Source organism: Anneissia japonica, unplaced genomic scaffold, assembly GCF_011630105.1.
Source record: "Anneissia japonica isolate Jap-2015-1 unplaced genomic scaffold, ASM1163010v1 scaffold93_len1081246_cov171, whole genome shotgun sequence".
NCBI lineage: Eukaryota > Metazoa > Echinodermata > Crinoidea > Comatulida > Comatulidae > Anneissia > Anneissia japonica.
Window position 1 is genome coordinate 425,938 of NW_022726429.1, and position 22,232 is coordinate 448,169.

Here is a 22,232-nt window from a genome sequence, read left to right on the forward strand (position 1 = left end):
ATTACGGTAATAAATATTAGTTATAGTAAATTTCAAATAATAAAAATATAAATATGAAATAAATAATTCGTTTATATACATTTTTAATTTTTAAATGTATTATGTTATTGTTAATAAAATAAATATTAACTATTTATAATTGTGTATAATTACTTATATATGTGTTCATATCTATATTATTTATTTACAGTACCGGTACTATAATTTATTTTAAATTTACTAATCAATTAATATTTAGTTAGGATAGTAAGTTTAAAATATATATAATTCATATAATTATTTTGTTAACATATGTTTAATTTTTTTTGTAAATACATTATTGATTATTATTATTTATAACATATTTATTACTATAGACCTCTAACATGTCCAGACGCAGGCAAATACAAAATTACAGAGGGCGCTATTTTAGGTGAACCGATAAGACTAAGATAAGATTTATTGGTTCTCTCTTTTATAACAGAGGAACACTCTCGCGCAGGAGAGGTTCGACCTGTACAACAGTTACAAAACAACAACTGACAACATATAAAAATGAATTATTGAAAAGATAAATGAGTAAAGAAAAAATACTGGACAAACAAAACAAATACTCTCATTATTCTGTAGTAATTAAGGAATAACTTAATGTCAAAAAAAAAAAGAAAATGAGAATTCAATTACAGAATATAAAGTAAATAAATAAATTAAATGACAAAAAATATAAGTTTATAATTACAGTAAATAACGTAAAAATTAAATATTGGTGGTAATGTTTTTCATTAGTTCAGTTCTTTCAGTCATTGCTTTTATTAAATATGTTTTACAATGGTTATCACATATGTTACAAATTTCAATATTCTGGTATGCATCAACAACTTTATCTAAAAGTAAGTGGTGCCTAAATTCACATGAACCTTCTAAGAAAATGTCCCAAAAGTACCTATTAATTTTACACAAGTCAGTTTTCAAATTTTCAAAACATGCATTTCTAATAGAGACCTTCACAATCAAACAATCAACCTTCACAATCAAATAGAAAATGGTCGACCGTTTCTAATTCTCTTTTTTTGCAAATAATAACCGATATAATACGAATAATATACATGCCGACTCATCCCTCGCGAGTCGCGGACTAAAGCAGTGTTCGCTGCTTGTGGAACATGAAATTGCCTGTGGTGTGAAAGCTACGGTATAATACTGTAGTTCGTAGGCCAAAATCTCTTGATTTGGTCAAGAGAGTGTCGACACAGTGATAATTAATGGACTAATGTTTAGTATTGTAATTACTGTATAATATCCCTATGCCTAGACACATTTTACGTACAGCATGTTTTTTGTATAAAAGCAGGTTGAATCTCGTCAGTTATTTGAGTACTGAAGTAATGAGTCAGAAGAAAATTCTATGTACGGTATTGTTATAATGTTGATTTCTCACAAACATTTCGTTCATATTCCATATAAATAAAAGTAATAGGCATAAATTTATAATTTATATAGCAATAAACATTGATTATTATATGTCGTACTGTTTATATTAAAGCCTGTCTACCCAATTAAAAAAATTGAATACCGTAGCTTATTTAAAACGATCGAAATCAGATGGAAGTAAAAAAAACTTTCACTTAATTAACAGAAAAAAAATAATTAAATCTTTGTATGTAAAAATATACAGCAAATACATTCACTGTCTGTTAATTGACAGGAATTTCTCATAAAAATATTTAATTACAAAATTGTAAGTTAGCAACTGTGTCCAAAGTACTGGTAATTTGTATAGGAGCATTTCTAAACGTCTATATCCTTCAGAATCAGTACTATTATAGGGGAATACAATTGCTACAACCCATGTCATATCTAGGATACCACTGTAGGTCTACTTAAATTCCAGATCATATCAAACATAGCTCCGTTGAATCATATAAAACGTTTTTGAAAACTCACCTTTTTTCGACTGTTTAATTTTTGCTGGATGATGGTTAATTGTAGTTTTCAGTTGTGGTCTCACCTTTTCCTTACTCAAGGTAACGTCGTTGTTCCGGCAGCACACAGTGGAGGAAAGAAAGGAAATTTAAATTTAAATCACGATAAAGACAGTCCCAAGATTGATTGCATTATTGGCTTGCTAAAAAGAATCACATGATATTGTTTTAAAGAAATAAATAAACATCGAGGGGCGCTTAATCAAATTAGGAGGGACACTTACTCAAACGGGGCAGGTTGAGATAGTTTTCATGTTAGGTGGGCGCTTATTCAAACGGGGCGCTTATTCGCGTGAGTACGGAACATGGGCCCTAGTATTTTATTGTTAAGAGCTTTGAAGTTTATATACTGGTAAGTACTGGTACAGTAATGGGTATTTATATAGCGCCTTTCCCTTGCGGTTACGAAAACAAAGACCTCTATTATGACAATTAAACATAAAAAAGAATGTGCAGAAGAGTGACAGTTAGACAAACAAGTACCTCGTACCTAGATTAAGATAAGATATAAGATAAGAAAAGAAAAAACCTTCATTAATCCCGTTTGGGAAATTCTTTGCTCGCACTGACAAACTTATATGAAAATACAATACAATACAGCTTATATTACATAATTTGAAATATCTCTTGTCAATTGGAAGATTATTCCAAAGTTTAAAAGCATAACCATTGAATGAAAACCTCCAAAATTGTTGGTTGTAAAGAGGTATAATGAAACATACAAACGATGAGAGACGTGTCGATACTTGGTTAAAAAAAAATTGTTAAATATATTTTGTAGAAATCATATAGTCTTGGTCATGGCATGGTCCTCCATTTATATAGCGCATACTACAATGCAATATCTCTATAGGCCTTCAAATCCAGTGTCAAAGACAAAAATTAAAGAAAACAAACAGTATAAAAACAAGAACAAAACAAATTAGAATTGTGAGAAAAAAATATGATTTAAGCCAGGATTTAGAAAGGGCAAGAGTTAGAGAAGACCTTAAAAATTTAGAGACTTTGTTCCATAACTTTGAGGCAACAACAGTGAAGGATTTATCAAAATAGGTTTTTAACCGACCAGAAGGAAAATGTACAGTGGTTGAACTAATTTACGTATTCGACTGCATGTATAGTTGATCGCAATTTTAGGAGGTCATTAATGTACTGTGGCGATGAACAATTAAGAGACTTACACACGAAAAAAAAAAAAAATAAAGTGTACACGTTGCTTAACAGGCAGCCAATGAAGACGACGAAGATAATAAAAGTTGACGCTTCAAAGTGGTGTTATTGATGTATATATTTTTGTGCATTATATATATAATGTATATATATATATAATGTATATATATATAATATATATGCAAGTATACACTGCTTGTTACATTACACACACACACATATATAATATATATATATAGGCCTATATATATATATATATATATATATATATATAATTTCTTGAGAATCTTACTACTACCACGTTGGTATCATGTTCATGTTGGTGTTTCTGTTGTTCAGCTTGTTATACCATTAGTAGACAATCTTCCATGCATATTTTTTATTCTTTTTTTTCTTTTTGAGCTTTTCAATGTATCCTAGTCACTTCTTTTTCAAGTATTTTTCTCTTTCTATAGTGGGAAATAAACTTTGATTTTTATGTAACTTATGTGTGTGTTATGTTCAATTTGGATTTTAGTTCTTGTAGCAGCACTTCGAATTTTTACCAATTATCCAACTTATTTTTCTCTCCATTTCTGAATACTCTCAATGATTGTACTTCTAATATCGACCCTGATTCCAAATTCTCTTCAAATACTAAAAGCTCTTTTCAATATTTTGATCCAAATGAGCTCCCTATTCATAATTGACTGACTGACTTTCCACTATCCATTTTAACATCGGATGTATTTTAAAAATCTCGATAAAATAAAACAGCTTCTAACACTACTTAATTTACTTTTTCATATTATTGGAGTTAGTAAAACGTGGCTCAAATATGACAACCCCCCCACCCATCCCTCTCGTCCAACTTTCTAACTATTATTTTGTGTCCAATCATAGAACTAACAAAGACTGTTGTGGGGGTAGCTGTATTCATAGACTACCTCTTATCACTAAAACTAATCGATTCAATATACGGCAAATAAAAACTATATGCTAAATTTCTGCACTGTCCGTTTGCCGCTAACGAAAAAAAAGTTAAGTAAACATTTTTGTTTACATCAATTTACATTTCTGTATATATTTAATCTGTGTTTTAATGCCAACATAATCAATAAAATATCTGCGATTGGTGAAATATGTATTTAATACAGTACGGTCAAACATGAGAGACCGTCCAGTTTGATTTCCCCCTGGAACACTTTCGAGAGGTTTTGAGCGACGCCCGAGCACGCCCAATTTATTTTTTAGTCGGGGAATTGGCAATTAATTAAAAATGATTTTCTATAATACATTTGAAGAAAAAAACAGACCAGCAGGCCCTCAATAATAATTAGATTTTTAAAGGAGTAATTATTGATAATGTGCTTTTCAATTAAGTGGCGGATTCAAGGGACCCTGGCCCGACTAAATTTTTTCTAAATGAATAAAAAAAAAAAAAAAAGGAAAAAAGTAAATTATATTTAAGTCTGAGAGTGCCATTTCCAACCATCTAGAGGTGCGATATCATAATCAATTTTCGTACCTCAGCTTCACTATGGGTGGGTCTAAACCCTCCACCTGTAAAAGTTCCTCCCTGGGCCCCTCTTACCAACTCTTGGATCCTCCACTGCATGCCACTAACTCGCTCAATGTAATTACATATAAGTGCTTTTGCTCTGTCACACACTTTTAGTGCCATACTAATCTCACCATTATGTGATGTGTAGGTGGATTTATATAGCACTTTATACCAGTAATGGACCAGCACGTAGATTAACTTCTTCTCCCCTAAGGGTGACTTTGTGTCTCGTCTACCTGGTAAACCAGTACCAGTTACTCTTATGTCACATCAAGGGCTATATAGACTAGTATACAGGAGTAACCCCATTACTCGATAGGATATACTGAATTCTTCAAAGTGCACATGAGCCAATTGTGTACGCCGGGGCTACAGTTTATATTCCATGTTCAAGAAGACTTGTTCCACCACCAGAACCATAGACTAGTGTGACATTCAAACCAGCACCGATAAGGCTGTATGTTGCGGTGGCCCTGCATTAAAATGATCAGCCATTCGACTGTATTATCAATGTATACCATTGGTCAATAGGTCAGCAAATCAAACAACGCAAAATACAAACTATTCACAATTAACAGCATTTATTGGACCCAAAAAATGTAATTCTAATACAAAAGTTAAATTGACATTAAATCACCACTTGGACACAATTCATGTACATCAGAGACAGGAACAAGATTTGAATACCATTAAATACATCTTCAACATACAAGTTTTATGCGTTCCATATTTAAGCCTGCTGCGCGCAAGCTCAGCTTCCAGCCTCGCATACAAACGGAGGCAGCTTAAAAGATAGGGACATATGCATGTAATTCTAAAAGAAAATCTTGCCTCACAAGACAGATTGAGTGAAATAGCCATTTTAACTTTTATTGTATTGCAAGGTAATTCGTAATGCGGGAAAAATATCACTTTTCTGTTTTATCTCGAGAGCCAAACTCAGCTGAAAGAAGTTTTCATTAGAAGCTGTTGGTCAAAAAATAAATGAGCAACATACTTGAGAACAAATGTATGATGAGGCATTGGCCAATGAATACATACTAGTAATTGTTTGGTATCTAGGAGTGCATCAAATGTTGGTAGCTGAGCTGAATGAACTGTTATGCAGCAGGCTTAAAAATCGTGATATCTACACCGCCAACGGAATACACAACTATGATATGACCTTCAAATGCAACTCCCAATCAAGGTCATATAGTCTAAATATGTTAAAATTTTATTAGTTTTAGTTTTGAAGGGTTCTTTCCTTAACATTAGTTCACATCTTGAGGTACAATCCAAGTTATAATCAATTATGTGTAGACTACAATTATAATAGTGTTTAATTGTGTACCTTTAAACAAAGTCACACATAGAAATCGTGTTAAAAATCAACATTTTTCCATTCATAAATGAATATTCATAACAAAACAGAAATGCATACTGCTCTGTTGAATATAACATTTTTACAAAAACAATAATGTAGTAAGAAACAGCGAGTGCATCATGGTATATATTTTTATTTCTATGTTTAAACAGTTTAGAACATTTATTCACTCTGTGACAAGATATATCACAAATAATTGTGATAATCTTTTACCAAACTTAAAAAAATTATAGATAATATCATTTCTATAATCTACTATAGTTTGATGATTAAACATAATTCTGTTGATCAATCACCTCTGTACAACCATTAGAACAAAAATAATCAAATTTAATCACCATGGTAATGAGTCAATCTTTACAAAACTTATAAAAACTGTTGATTTAACAATATATTGTCTGTGAATGACATGCAAAAAAAAATTTAATTTGCTTTATTTGGTTAAGTAGGCTAAATTAATAACTTTCAATTTAAATTAGAACATATATTCCTTTTCAATAAACATACATTACTTAATAACACTGTTCCATATAAACCTTTAAATAAGCTGGTAGTCAATTTAAGGATTTTTGTAGTAAAATCATTTATACTGTAGATTCCTGAAAATGTATTTGGTTTGACGTGTGTTTCTTTGGAAGATAATAATTAATTTTATTCTTTAAGTGAGCTATTCAACATATTCATTCATTTTCATTTTTTTTATGCTAGAATAAAATTTAACTTACTGTGGGGTAAAGACAATAATTACAACATTGAATTTCACATTTAAATGTCACAAACTTCAAATGATTCAAATAATTTCATTTTTTGATGATTTATTTTATTCTGTTTATTTATTTTGATATCTTTCCCAAATTTAAGGTATTAGGGTATTACAATTTATTAAGGTATTACTAAGAAAACCCCTAAACTTGATTACCAGCAAATTTGAAAATAATATAAAAAACAGCTTTAACTATGCTTTTGTGAGGAATTATTATCAATGCAGTTTTATTTAAATTGAAAATTAAAAATGTTCTTAATAAGCTATTACGTATACAAACTAAGCAATTTTAATAAAGTTTATTAGATTAGCACAGATGGTTTATCTTTGTTTTTTTTTTAGATCAGCATCTCTATTACACTTCAATAATTAAATTTTACTATTTTGAATCCAAAAATTTATTATTAATTACCAATAGGAAGAACAATCTGTAACATTGTAGCAACTTATTCCATAAAAAAATTGTTATGAACAGAAATGCGCACAACATAGGCTGTATATACACGATACGTCAGTGCAAGCTATTTGGTAATATAAATTGTCACATAGTAATGTTGGTAACAATTATTAATGACAGGTAATAAAAATAACAATTGATAACAGTAACATTGAAAATAATAAAAATAATAACAACAATAATAATATAAAATAAAATATTAACACAATACATTTGACTTTTAGTGCATATGGTGCTTAAAATGTGAGAATCATAATCACAGAATTTCAATAAAAATTATCAGAAAACCTGACAACATATATCTGCGATCACATTTTATAAAAATATGAATTAATTTACAATTATTATGAGAAACCACCTTCCCCCCCTTCCCAGATTAACATATCAAATAAAAAATGGTAGTAAAATCAATGAACCAGGAAGTGTTCATTATAGATACCCATTTATGTTGCAAGTCATTTGATATGAGGAATTTGGACAATAGATGGCAACAATAATTAAATGGGGGTGGGTGGAAGATCATGTCGATACTTGATTTGTTGAAATATTTTTGATGATGGAGAGATTTTTATCAGTACACTGAGATGGAATTGTAAATTAATTCAAATTTCTTTTTAAACAGACTGTGAATATAATTAGTTCACACCATAAAAATAATTATATTGATTTTTTGGGATACTATTCATAAATATACTAAATGAATGCAATAACATAATCACATAATATAAATTTTAAATATTTAGTTTTACAATTAAACCTTTAAAATTTGCTTTCAATTATTTCACCACCTTTTACAGTTTATTGATAATTATTTTTTCATTTTCCTTGATAATATCAGTAAGACCAATAGTATACATCATAACCACAAAAAATTAGTATTTTGAAAATTACTGAATTAATCAATTGTATGCAGTTTTTGTTAGAGTTATTAGACAGTGCCAATTGTGTCATAACCATAAGAGAACATCAACAATTGCCTTGTCATGAACATAAACTTAAGAAAAGACTTAAAAAAAAAAAACAAACCCCTAGGCCTACAAGTTTCAGTGGTATAAATGGTACTGAGGTGCTCAAACACAGTGACACCCCTCAGTTGGAAGTGCTTATGCAGACCTTACTGGTGCTCAGGCATTCTCTGTAAATGCCTAGGCAACTGCTTGTTGGTGCTCAGAACACTTAAGCTGACATTTAGGCCCTCAACTAGTAGGGACCTTCCTGCTGAAATTTTTTACCAGCTAATAGTTAGCTAACGTCAGGTTCATTCCTCACGTAGGTATATATAAATCAAGGATTTAACATTTTTACACATAAAAATTTCTCACACTTTACCCATTAATATTCAAGAAAACCATTCACCTATTCCCAAATCATTTTCCTAATTAGTAAATATGTTAACAAAAAATATTTCATTCAATTTTAATTGAGATTTAACTTATATACAACTCAATCAAACAAAAAACAAAAAAAAAATTATATCAATGAATTAAGATTAAAAGTAGTCACGATATTAAATAAATATACAGTACCTCCTAACAACAGTAAATAATAAACCAAGTTTTATTTTACAAGAGAAGTCAGAAAAAAAGAACAGTTTTGTATATAATCTTGGAAGATATTTTGCATATAAATACATGGTTATCTATTATTATCTTTACAAAACTGTATAATTTTTAAATATTTTTAAAGAATATTTGTGTGCATTTGAAATCGTGCACTTTGTTTCAAAATGAAACATCAAATTTCTTTGCCTCCAAAAGTTTGCATTTCAAGATTCAGACATTCAAATTTGTGTTTTTGTATTGTTAAAAAAGCTCAATAATTGCGCATTTGGAACAGTCATTTTGGGAGGTCAAAGGTGAAACTTAAATTTTTGAATTTGGCTTTTTCATCTTGTATGAACTATTGTTTTAGAAATATGTTTAACAAGTATTGAGCAAATTTTCACGTCTTTCTTTTTTTTTTTTTTTTACTCCTTGTATCCCACAATACCCATAGTGTAACTGGCAGTCTTGCAAATAAAGTATTGGTAAATATACAAGTTTGTTACTACGGTTACAATCACAATGATAAAACCAATGGCTATGTACCAATAACCATGATACCGTCATAATTATAGTATTTAAATTGGAGTAAATTTTGAGATTGTACAAATGACTTTTACCTTTTAAAAATCTGGAAATTCTAGCACCATGTAAAACAAAACCCAAATTGACATCTGTTCCCCATTGATCGATTGTCAAACTAAAATATAATCCAGTTTGTTCCTATCATTCTAGCATAAAAATTATTTATATACATGTATTATATAATGAAGCTATATCAGAGAAAATCTAAGTAGGAGATCTAATAGTTCTGCCTTTTGAATGCCAACAAATGCTCCTATAACGGTAACATTTCTATAAGAGGTTTTTTTTTAGATTTGGAATTTTAAAAATCTCTTGCAATGATTGGCTGTTGGTTTCTATCCGATGGCTGCTAAGTGCATGTGCATATATATGTTTTTGTATAAATCCAGTGTAATCAAGACATTATAAATAATACATAGGCATGCTGTGCCTGTAATAATATCAATCATTTAATATTAAGATCATTCCTGATACTACCTTTTGATTCTTAAAAAGAATATGTGCCAATGCTTAAAGAATGATCTCATCTTCATTAAACTGACCATGCCATTGATACCATGTGCCAACATTAGAAGTGGTAATATAGTGACTGCGTATTACCGGCAATGTAATTTTAAAAAGCACGCCATCGCTCGACGTTATCACATATTGGCGTAAGTAAACGTCACCATGTTTAAAAGAGTTGTCACAAAATGTAAAGCAAATTACTCATTCAACTCACATGGATAGCACGATTGCTAAATATAATAAGTTACACACTCACTTTGGTTTGCCTTCGTAGACATAAATTTTCTCCCATTGTTAAACTTTATCATATATACAAATAAGTAAAACTTAAATCATAAACATGTTTCATGAAAGGTGATCTAGCACTGTTATGGATAATTATCAAGTTAACTGGATAAAACTCATGTGTTTTTCATAGCATGTGCTTATTATTCACATGTACAAGTACCACACAATTTCAATGATACTCTTCATAAGGAATGTACTCCAAAAATATGAGGGATACTCAACTTGAGAAATACTCATCATAAGGCATGCGCTCATCGGAGGCACAAGAAGTATAACTCCAATTTGAGGGTACTCACTATAATGCATGTGATTTTTCATTTAGTACCGTAAGTGGAGTACCACTCCAATTTTATGAATACTAATTCATGTGTGATTTTCATGTAATACTAAGTATCATCTAGGCTTGAGGGACACTCACCAAAAAGCATGTGCTTATCATGTATAGTAAGTATTACTCAAATTTTAGGAAGTTAGCATAACTTAACATTACTTTTGGGAATACTTTTTATAGGAAACCTTGTGCTAATCATGTTGAAGTACTTTCTACTTTTTTTTAATACATCAAGAAGTGCCGCTCACACTAGTAGAGCATCGCCAATAACATAGTAAGTTCTATGCTTCTAAAGGGAGTAACACTTGCAGTATAGAAATACCCTTAATAGTGACAGTCGTATCTCAGCTTTAGTTAAATACAAATGTGTTAGTAATTGCTCAGATTGATTTTACTACTGTAAGATTTTAAGTGGCTGGGATTGAATACCTTGTCTTTACAATGGTGATGATGAAAGTTCAGAGAAATATACAATTACTATTTGAAAATATGTACTTAAACCGAGTATAGAAAATTGAATCGTATATTACACAAAACTTAAGTTTTCCACGAACCAGGAGAGTTCAAACAAGCGGATGACCTTGTATCTGGATGCATCGCAGCCGACGATAAGTGACAATGGCTCTTTTTAAAAAACGGTGCCAAAACCGGGAGTTAGTGTGGAGGAGCCATGCAGGATTTTGTAATCAATGGATTAATTAATCAACAAAATTAATCAATCAACTGATTAAATAATCACTGAATTTGACTTTACAATAACAGTTAACCTCCTTAATAGAAGACTTGCATTACATGTTACATGATACGTTTTTCTCTCCACCAATGAAAATTTACTTATCATTTAACTAGTTGCATGATTTGAATGTGTGGTGCCGTTGCCACCAACATGGCGCTTCTTCAAGCCGTTTCCATTTGCAATTCTAAATATAAAAAAAAAAAAAAATCATTTAGTTTTATTATAAGTTATTATAAGTTTTTATTATAAGTTATTATTATAATTTTTTATTATAAGTTATTATTATTATTATATTATTATTATTATTGAATGGCCGAGTGGTTAAGGCAGGGGTGACTCAAACGCATAATATCGGTGCTGGTTCGAATGGCCCGCTCTCCAATGGTTCTGGAGGGGAACAAGTCTTCTCAGATAAGGACTATAATAAGTAGGCCCAGTGTACACAATTGGCTCATTTGCACTATAAAGAACCCAGTACATCATTTGAGATGAGTAGGGGGTTACCCCGGTGTACTGGTCCATACAGCCCCTGTTGTCTTGTGATGGGATGGCCACTTTGAAGAGTGATTTAGTTCACTGTTTGGCATATGCTTGGCCCTAGTGCCTAAAGCTGAATAAATAAATAAATAAATAAATATATTATTATTATTATGTGTTAGTAGGTTTTTTAAATTTTTGCTGTTTCCTCTGTGATTTTATCTTTTGTGTCTTGTTTTAACTTACATTTTAACTGTGAACAAACAAGAAGAATTTCAAACCATGTCCTCACTGTGTTTGACAATAAAAGTTGAATTGAATTGAATTATTATAATTTTTTATTATAAGTTATTATTGCAAGTTATTATTATTATTATTATTATTATTATTATTATTATTATTATTATTATATTATTATTATTGAATGGCCAAGCGGTTAAGGGAGGGGCGACTCAAAGGCATAATATCGGTGCTGGTTCGAATGGCCCGCTCTCCAATGGTTCTGGAGGGGAACAAGTCTTCTCAGATAAGGACTATAATAAGTAGGCCCAGTGTACACAATTGGCTCATTTGCACTATAAAGAACCCAGTACATCATTTGAGATGAGTAGGGGGTTACCCCGGTGTACTGGTCCATACAGCCCCTGTTGTCTTGTGATGGGATGGCCACTTTGAAGAGTGATTTAGTTCACTGTTTGGCATATGCTTGGCCCTAGTGCCTAAAGCTGAATAAATAAATAAATAAATAAATATATTATTATTATTATGTGTTAGTAGGTTAGTGCTGAATAATATGAAGAAGATGAAAATGATGATGATGAAGAAGATAAGATAAAGATGATGATGATAATACTGATGGTTATCATAAAACTAAGATGGTGATAATTGTAATGATGCCAAGGATGTTGGCAAAGCGACGAGCATGATGAAGATGAAGATGTTAATGGTGATAATTGTTAATTGTTTTGATGGTTATTAGGATGGTAATGATGAAGATGAAGACAACAATGAATAATAATGATGTCCAAGATGGTGGTGATGATGTTGTCAATGTTGATAAGAAAGATGATATAAACAAAGCTGATGAAAATAATGATTATTAGGATAGTCACAATGATGATCGATATTAGGACAAAATGATTACAATGATGATGATAATGGACCAAGATAATTATGATGATCACAGACATTAAAACAATCTTGATTAAAATAATTAACATGATCTTGATGAAGATGAATAAGATGATCTTGCTCATGATTAGTATAATCTTAATCAAGATGAGTTGGATAATCTCGCCAAGATGAGTTGGATGATCTAAGTTGATCAGGATGATCTTTAAGACGATCAGGATGATCTTGTTCAAGATGATCTTGATCAAGATAATTCGGATGATCTTGATCATGAGGATCAGGATGACCTTGAACAAGATGATCATATCCTGATCAAGATGATCAGAATAACCTTGGTCAAAATGATCAGGATAATCGTGATCAAGACAACCAGGATGATTTGATCAAGATAAAAATATTCATAAGTAGTAATCAAGAAATACAGTAAAATACAGAAAAGAATAAATATTATACCCATTGCCATTGCTCTTGCCATTCGTCTCAAGTTTTTCAACAGCAAAAGCTCCGTCATTATCTTCTCTAATGTCTTCCATCTCCTTCATATTTCCTGTGAGTATCTTGATCAATAGGATGCAAATAAACTGGAAGAAAACCCAGAAAAGTACAACTTCATGTTACAATGCAATTCAATATAAACTTCATCCTCATCCAACAATAACATGATCTATCTTGCCACACCATTACATCACTAACTAGATACTACAATTATGGCTTCATTTAATCCATTTCATTCATTCATGTTTGTTTTTATGTATTTATCAAGATGATTTACATCATAATTTAGTTTAACTTTAATTACATATATTGTACGGATTGCTCCTAAAAATTGCATATTATCTACAAACTACTGTATATACTTTAGTGAAAAATTGATACCTATCTATATGAATTTATTGTTGCAGCCAACAAATAATGATCGATAACATAGTACAGTATAATATGAAATTAATATGAGAACATATAATAATATTTGACTTTTATGGGAAAAGTTATTTAAAAACTGAACAATGCATTAAGAATAATGAAAACATTTGAATAATTAAGAGCAGCGCTAGATTTGTCAGCTAACTTAGTGGTAGTCTGTGTGTGTGTGTGCTGAACTGAGATCCTCACACAAAAGTGGTCCCTGGTTCAACCTTACCATTGCTCTCTTTGAATGTAGTGGTGGCACCGAGGGGAGGGGTCAGGAAGGGCATTTCTCCCTTGTCGGACAGACCTGGACCCCATCACACTGTAGGTTTTAGGACCAAAAAAATAATTTGCCTATCAAAATAACGTTATTTTGATTGCCATTCACTAATATTGTGGTCTAAATGCCACATTATTGTGATAAAAACTCTCCTCATGAACCCTACAACGAATTTTTATTCCAAGACCCGGACCGAGGCCCTTGTCTGCCCCTTGGTTGATCCGCCTGTCGGCAAATTTCTGAAGCCTAGTGTGTACTTAAATGTGTCAACTTAAGGGCTCAAAAACAGTGTACCCTCAGAACCATGGCTATATGGCCCATTTGCATATTAAAGAGAACACAGTACTCTTCAGAAAAACTAGTTGTAGCTGTAGGCCTGGGAAATTTACCACCGGACGGACACCACTGGGAATAAGAGTTCACACCTTTGTGGGTTTCCATGATGTGCTTCACGAAATCCATCATTTATTTACTGTCTATAGTAGTACTGTATCATAACGGTTTTATGGCAAATCAAAAACACAGTAAATGGTCCTTTACACAGGCATAAAAATGATGACACCTATTAATGTCTGACATCTATTATTACCAAAAATTGATTATAACTGAGGGGAAAATGCAATAAGTGGTGGGAGGTGTATAGTAGCATTGCAAATATTATGTATTTCTTGAGCTAAAATGATGTGAAATGAGATTGCTTATTTATGAATTAATTGATTTACCTCTATGTTTCTGGTTATTTTTATTTATTCATTGTGCCTTCTGTACACACATATAAGGCTCATATTCTCCAATGGTGCTCAAGAGCTAATGTACAGTCATCCATCCAATCACAATATACATAAGCCTCTATCCATACACAATAAGCCTCTTGCATGCAATCTCACATTGTACAAACAAGTATATATTTTTTTCATTTATATCATATTCCTTCACAGACAAACACACACACAGGATGTCTCCTATAAGGCTTAAAGGAGTGGTTTTGCTTTTGGTGGCATGAGAAAACCCTGTTTACATCACAGGAATTGAACCCAGGACCTTGAGATTGGAAGACAAGCTGCTCATTTTCGCACTTCTCTCTTGTCAACACACCCTCTAGTCCTCTTTAATACCAGGCTCTGGAGGGAAAAACTTTTTTGATATGTTGTCCGAAGACACAAAAAGCATATTTGACGAAAAACTCAAGAACATTTAATGAGATACAGATTTTTGAATATTTAAAAACTGAGGAAAAAAGGGGCGTAACCATCCATTCTTCCATCTTCCCCCTCCCCCTTTTTTAAATATAAAAAAAATCTGAATCTCATTAACCGTTTGCCAGTTTTTTATCAAAAATGTTTTGTGTCTTAGAAAAATAAGTTTTTTTTTTCTCTGGAGCCTGGCTTTAACACCAAGACGAAAGCTTTCCACTAACCTTAGCATATTCGCAACGTCATTTACTTCTACTACCGTGAATTTTTATAGCGATGAGATGCAGAATAATAATTGAATAAACAGGTCTTAATAGTTTTCTAATAATGCTGTCTATCATCAAGATTGCTCAAATCACTGACATAATTATTGGACAGCGATCATAAAAGAACAAACCATAACTAACAACTGCACCTCGGCAAATCCCATTAAAATCTTTTTCTTTACTAAGCTCTAATTGTTCCTTTAAATACCAAGAACCATACCAACAGCTAATTGGCTTAATATTATCAGCAAATATGTAGACAAAAAGCAGAAGCACTAGTGCTGTTGAAAACACACACAAAATACATTAAACGATTTCTACAAGAAGCTAGCCACTCAACCTTCCACAATAACCTTAATTTGCCTAGACGGCTAATGGGTTGATTTCATCAGCCGATAATGGCCGACTTTTTTTGCATACAATAAAGCAATAAATCTCAGTATACATGGTTCAGGGAGTACTGAGAAATTAGAGTACATTAAACCACTAGTCACAGGTAATCAAGTAATTTACAACTGATTTATTTTTGGATTAAAATTTTTCCACAAATTTCCACAAAAGGAATAATTAGAAATACATGGCCACTATTAGACTGATTGGTGAACTTCAATTTGCAGGATAAGCATGGTTTCCATAGAATCGCTACACAGGCGCTACAGCGTTTTCACTTCATCCTTGCACTGCGTAGCTTTCCCGACGCAATCGGGAACGCTCCTTGATTTAACTGACCAATCCCCCCCCCCATCGGACGGGTCAAACCGCCTTTCGGACAGAGCTTAAATATAAAAATAGGCCAACGCCAAGCCAACGCATATCTGTCACAGTCTGAGAGTGTCATTTCTGGCCATCCAGAGGCTCCTATTCTTGAAAAAATTTCAGTTGAGAGGGGAACACAGTTGAGAGGGGAACACCCTCTCAAACCATTTCCCCAGTCTCGGACCTACAAGCTCAAGTCCCCCCTGTCGATTGCACAATGGCTCTGAGCACAAAATTACACTAAGTTACTGCACTATTCAGATATTAAAAAGATTGTTTTTTTGAGTAGGTCTATACTGAAGAAATCACTTCCTGTCATGTCATGGATAAAATGTCAATTCTGTGTTTAAGTGAAAGAATAAAACACTAAGACACCTTTAAGACACTGACAACTATTGATCAAACTGAGCTCCCTGCTCATACTAAATCTTAGGAAGTAGAAATTTTACAGCATTTAGTTGAATATTCATAGAAAATCTGGATAGGAAATAATTTTTTTTCTATTATTTGGTCTCAACCTGAATTCTTGATTACTGATTGGTTATGATTCAATGGTGTGATCTGAAAATGCAGGAATACCATGAACTGTAACTTTTACAATCCCTAAGTTTTTATGTTGAAGTCCCTGAGATACCTGCTTTATGTAAATATAATCATATTTAATATCAGTTTAAGTACCAGCCACAAATAAACATATTTGTAAATGATATAGATACATGCTGGTTGTTTGATGACTAAAAAACCAGTTTTCAAGAATTTCTTCAATATCAAAGAGAAACGCAAGTCTCCAGAACACATAATTGATTGTATCATTAATATTGTATATATAATGTAATATCTTTCATGTAGGTAACAGTATATTACACTTGGCATGTTAACCAGTAAATCCATGATAACTTTATATTGTAGAAATTATGTTCTCAGACAACGTGACACATTTACACTGTTATATTAACCGCCCTACTGAACAAACATTGTGAAAGCCACCGTTTCTTACCAAGTCTCCAGAACACATAATTGATTGTATCATTAATGTATACATATTGTAATTATCCTTCATCATGTATGTAACAGTATACTGTATTACACTTAGCATGTTAACTAGAAAATCATTCCATGATAACATTATATTTGTAGACATTATATTCCCAGACGGTATGACATATTACACAGTTACCTTATCCACCCTACTGAACAAATGTTGCGAAAGTTACCGTTTCTTACAAAGGAGTATATAATATTGAAAGAATAAGTACAATATGGTAGGGTCAACAGGTTCCTATGATGAAATATAAAAAATAGTAGGTTTGGTAGATCAAAGAGATATGAAGTTGAAAGTTCAACAAGGGTGGAATGGGGCAAGTTTAGACAGAAACAGAGGGTATGGCAGACAAATACGATGTTGAAATGTATCAAATTAAGCTAATGTTGAAGTATCAAAGGTGGGGCAACAAGATGATAATAAATACATTTCAAGTACCATCACATATGTATGACAGAATTTGGTGTTACTTTTATAAGATTTATATTATATAGCACACCCATTTTTGAAGAACAACTTAAGGTGCTTTTTTTCCCTGGCCACTGGATACAGAATCCATCCTATAATAATAATAATAATAAACTATTTATAATGTGCTAATTTCAAATAAATTATCAAAGCGCAGAGTACAACTAGAGAAAGATTTAAAAATTGAAAATGCGAAGTGGGGATGGTCTAAAAAGAGTTAAAGAGATGGGATTTCAGTTTTAACTTAAATACATCAATAAAGGGAGACAGTTTGATAGAGAGTGGCAATTCGTTACCACAGCGATGAAACAGCATAGGCGAATGTTCTTTTGCCGTATGTTTTTTTTTTTACAGAATCAATCTTATAGTGTGCAAACCCTCCACTCCATGAGAAGTAAAATATTCCTAGTTGTGTATGTGCATGTTTGTAGTTCAGCAGTAGTAATATCATGCTGAATCATTCATCTCCTACCCATACCCATTTATACTCCCAAGTGATGAGGTATATGTGTGTTGCACAAGCAGTGTGGTGAGCACCGGTCTCGAACCCACAACCTTTCGATTGAAAGCCTTACAAACTGTGCCATATGCCATAAAGATAAATAAGATTAATATAGAACAGATAATGTTGAAATATCCAAGATGGTGAGGGCAAGGTGGGGGCAAGATGAAAACGAATGCAGGGTTGCAAATATAATCCCAGAGGGAACATATGGCACAATCAAACAGATGATAATGAAATGTTGTGGTGAGATCATACAGTTGCAAGGTAGCAAGACAAAAAGGTGTGGGAATATGTAGACTATTAGTACAGATGGTGTCGTAACAGTTAGCAAGAAGCCCTAGATTTTTTTTTTTTTTATATAATTATCATAATAATGGACACTCATATTTCTCCTGTAATGGCTTTGTCACAAGCTGATGGGTTAATAGCGCGGATAAGTATTTTATTATTTATTTCAGTACTCACTTAACAGAAAGCTGTTTCTGAACAATTAAAAGGTGAAAATAAAGCTTTTTTGTTTGTTAAATATACAGTAGTAGATGTTGAAATATATTTCTTGATTGTCAACTACCGTAATGATCAATTAAGGATGTTGGAACTTGATATATACACAATTTATACATATGTTCACAGGTTAAAATCCTTTCAAATTATATAAGGTATTTAAGGTCATTATTCATAATATGGTTGATTATACTGCTGGACAATAAAGGCCAACGCCAAGCCAACGCATATCTGTCACAGGACAATAAAGGTCTCAAATTAGTTGTTGGATATTTCTTGATTATCAACTATCATAATGATCAATTAAGGACGTTGGCACTTATTAACGATAATAGACAATAATTCAACTATTTATACATATAGTTCAAAGGTTAAAATCATTTCAAATTATATAACATACTTAAGGTCATTATTCATAATATGGTTGGTTATATAGCAATACATTATCTGCTTTTATAGAGTATTGTAAAAATTGGAATATTATTATTCAATTAAATTCAAATCCATTTCTTGTATTATTGCAGAGCATTGCTATGAATGTAAATTACTATTTCTGCATTTTCAATGACAAGCTAATCCTAGGAAAGTAAACATGCAGTGAAAATCAATTGAAAATTAAATCAAGGTTAAAAATGATTTAAAAGACAATATTATTAATCATTGGAAACATTCATAAATGGTGCTTTTGCTACAGCAAAAATACAGTGGCAAAAATACAGATAAAATATTTAGGCATCTAGAATATATCTGATAATCATACACCACCATACTTATGAATTTTAACAGTTTAAAATGAATGATTATAATATTTATTACCTAAAAAAACAAAATGTCATTAATAATAGAATAATTAATTCAATTTATATTATTTTCAATTAATCCTTAAGTTTATTACAGAGCAGGTAGATGTTTTATTTTGCTTTGATTATAAAATATTTGCGCATCTAGATTCATGTCGATTAACTTTCTTGTAAATCATACTGTATCACATTTGAAATGTATAATTACAAAATTATACTACAAAAATTATAAAACGTAATAATTTAAAAATAATTTAATCATTTAGTTATTATTTTCAATAAACCATTGTTTGAAATATTTTTTTGTGTTTAAAACTGAGTAAATTACATGCTTTTTAAAGTTAATTTTCCACTCATTTTTAAGTATTAATCTGTGTCATTATTTAGTCCTCCAACTGACTACTGGACAACCAATATTTTTACAATGACTACATTTAAAAAGCCTTTCAGAAAATTCCTAATATTCTTTGATGTTTCTTTTTAGTTTAACTTGTTTTCAAAATTGGCCTTTCAATGTACAATACATTTTATTATCTGACTTTATTAGAAAAAAAAAATGTTGATGGATTGATTGATTGATTACTCGGACCAGCATCAGGTTATTGTAATAGTAATAAATGATCATGAGTCAATTTAAGTCAATGTCAAAGAGCCTATGACCATTACTAACCATAGAGGCTTGCAAATAATTTCAGCATTGTATAAATTGCTTGATTGATAGGTGTAATAGGTTTCAACCATCATATTTTGAAACATCAACCTCCATCTTCCTGATGATGGTCCGACCAATCACTGGAGAGATACCATGATGCTTTTCGTACTCAACACTCCGTCCACACTATCAAATTTCATCTGACAAATAAACGTGGTACTGTCCACATTTGGGTGAAATATGACATAATCATGTCCTTATATGGGCACATCACACATATTTGTCACATAATTTGAAAACAGTTCATAAGAATCAACGCAGCAAATATGTATACACTCAATAATACCGTAGCTATTGGTTGATTTCCCGTCGATTTATAATCAGGCGGTACTGTGGTGAGGGACAACTTGACTTCCTGCTCCACAACAACCCATTCACTCATAGAAGCCTTTGTGAAGAAAGCCTAATTAAGTGGCCTAGATTGGCACTCCAGCTTTGAATATAGGAAGATTGAATTGTGTTAAATATAGAGTATACAATTCACACGATCTTTAACAAAATTCTATGTTACGTTCTAGGCCCTAGTCTTAACCTAGGTTTATTAATTTTAATATATTATTTTTATCAATAATTAATGCAATATAATTGGCTCATGTACTGGCATATTTTTGACGCAAAACTAGGTCAAATTCATGGTTCACAAATATTCACGCAACACACTCACACGCGCCGCCACCTCGGACCTCAGTGCTGTGTGGTTGGGTTCAATTTTTATTAAGTAATTTAAACCATGATCTATAAAAAATGAAACCATGATGGTAGGTCAAAAGTACCGGTAGACGAATTTTTAATTACCAAAACACAATAGTTGCTGACTGAATGCCTAGGCCTAGAGTAGACTAGGTAGGATCACACCCAGTTTGACAGCACTAGGCTAGGCATAATCACCTGAAACTGCAGCTACTATGTGTAAAATTCCCAGCCTCCCGAGGCCTGTTACATCTATGGGTAAATTTTAGGTATGTCCCGGCACCATGGGGACACAAAAGAATGTGTACATCGGATCAGTCCCGGCCAGTGCCCCGCTATGGCCTGGGTCCGGGGGGGGGGGGCAGGAATACAATTGACAAGTGCATAAATAATATTGTAGACCAGGAAGAAGGAAGAATAGGAAAGTAACTAGGAGCGACTGAAATACATACCGAAAATCTACAATAATAATAAATTTCTTATTATTGCATTATGTTTTTGTAAACATTTTAGGCACTAATCATCAGGTATCAGTGCCAGCAGCCTACATGTTTCATAATTCATACCGTATGTATACACTGAATTATTAACTCCGCCTAAGAAAGAGGTCATGTCTTCATCACTGTTTTTGTTAGCAGAATTATGCAAAAACTAATGAATCGATCATAAAATTTAGTGGAGTGGTACATATTGACCTAATAAAGAGGCATTTAAATTCACTGGTTAAAGGTCAAAGAACAAAGTAAAAAAAAAACTTTTTTTCAAACTAACCCCTTGATTCTAGAAGAAAAAAAAAAAAAAAATCTTCCATATAAGGCCTTCATGTATTATCATTCGGTACTATACACACACTCTATGGAGTGAGTGTACTGTAGTTTAAGTTTTGTTATTAGAAAGTAGTTTCATTATCTCTTGGCAGTCTTATTTGTTTTTTTTTTGTTATTTTGTTTTTTTTTATTGCATACTATTGTTTGTTTTGTATTATGTTACTGTATTCACTATTATAATATTATTGTTATTATGTTATTATGGTAATCATAGCCTTGAAGAAATTCGAAAAGGTAATATAATTTTTCACAGATTTATATACCGCTATAAATTTCAACAAGACATTTTCAGCAGTGCTTTGACATTCACTCAGTCACTCAATATTATCATCATCATTGTTAAATACGATTATAAATAGTGTTCATATTCAGCAGCTTTATAAATCAATGTAACAAAGTATTATGATATTAAGCTGGTATATTG

The 22,232-nt window shown here is 31.8% G+C and overlaps 1 protein-coding gene across 1 annotated transcript in view; it reads right to left on the reverse strand.

The window, feature by feature from the left end:
• Positions 1-5,238: 5,238 nt before the first annotated feature.
• LOC117113190 (ceramide synthase 1-like) overlaps positions 5,239-22,232 on the reverse strand; it is a 49,618-nt gene continuing 32,624 nt past the window's right edge. Inside the window, exons 6-7 of the mRNA XM_033256478.1 lie at positions 13,310-13,437; positions 5,239-11,432 (exon numbers count right to left, since the gene is read on the reverse strand). Of these exons, the coding sequence (XP_033112369.1) occupies positions 11,354-11,432; positions 13,310-13,437 (207 nt within the window). The 3' untranslated portion in view covers positions 5,239-11,353. The remainder of the gene's footprint in view (positions 11,433-13,309; positions 13,438-22,232) is intronic.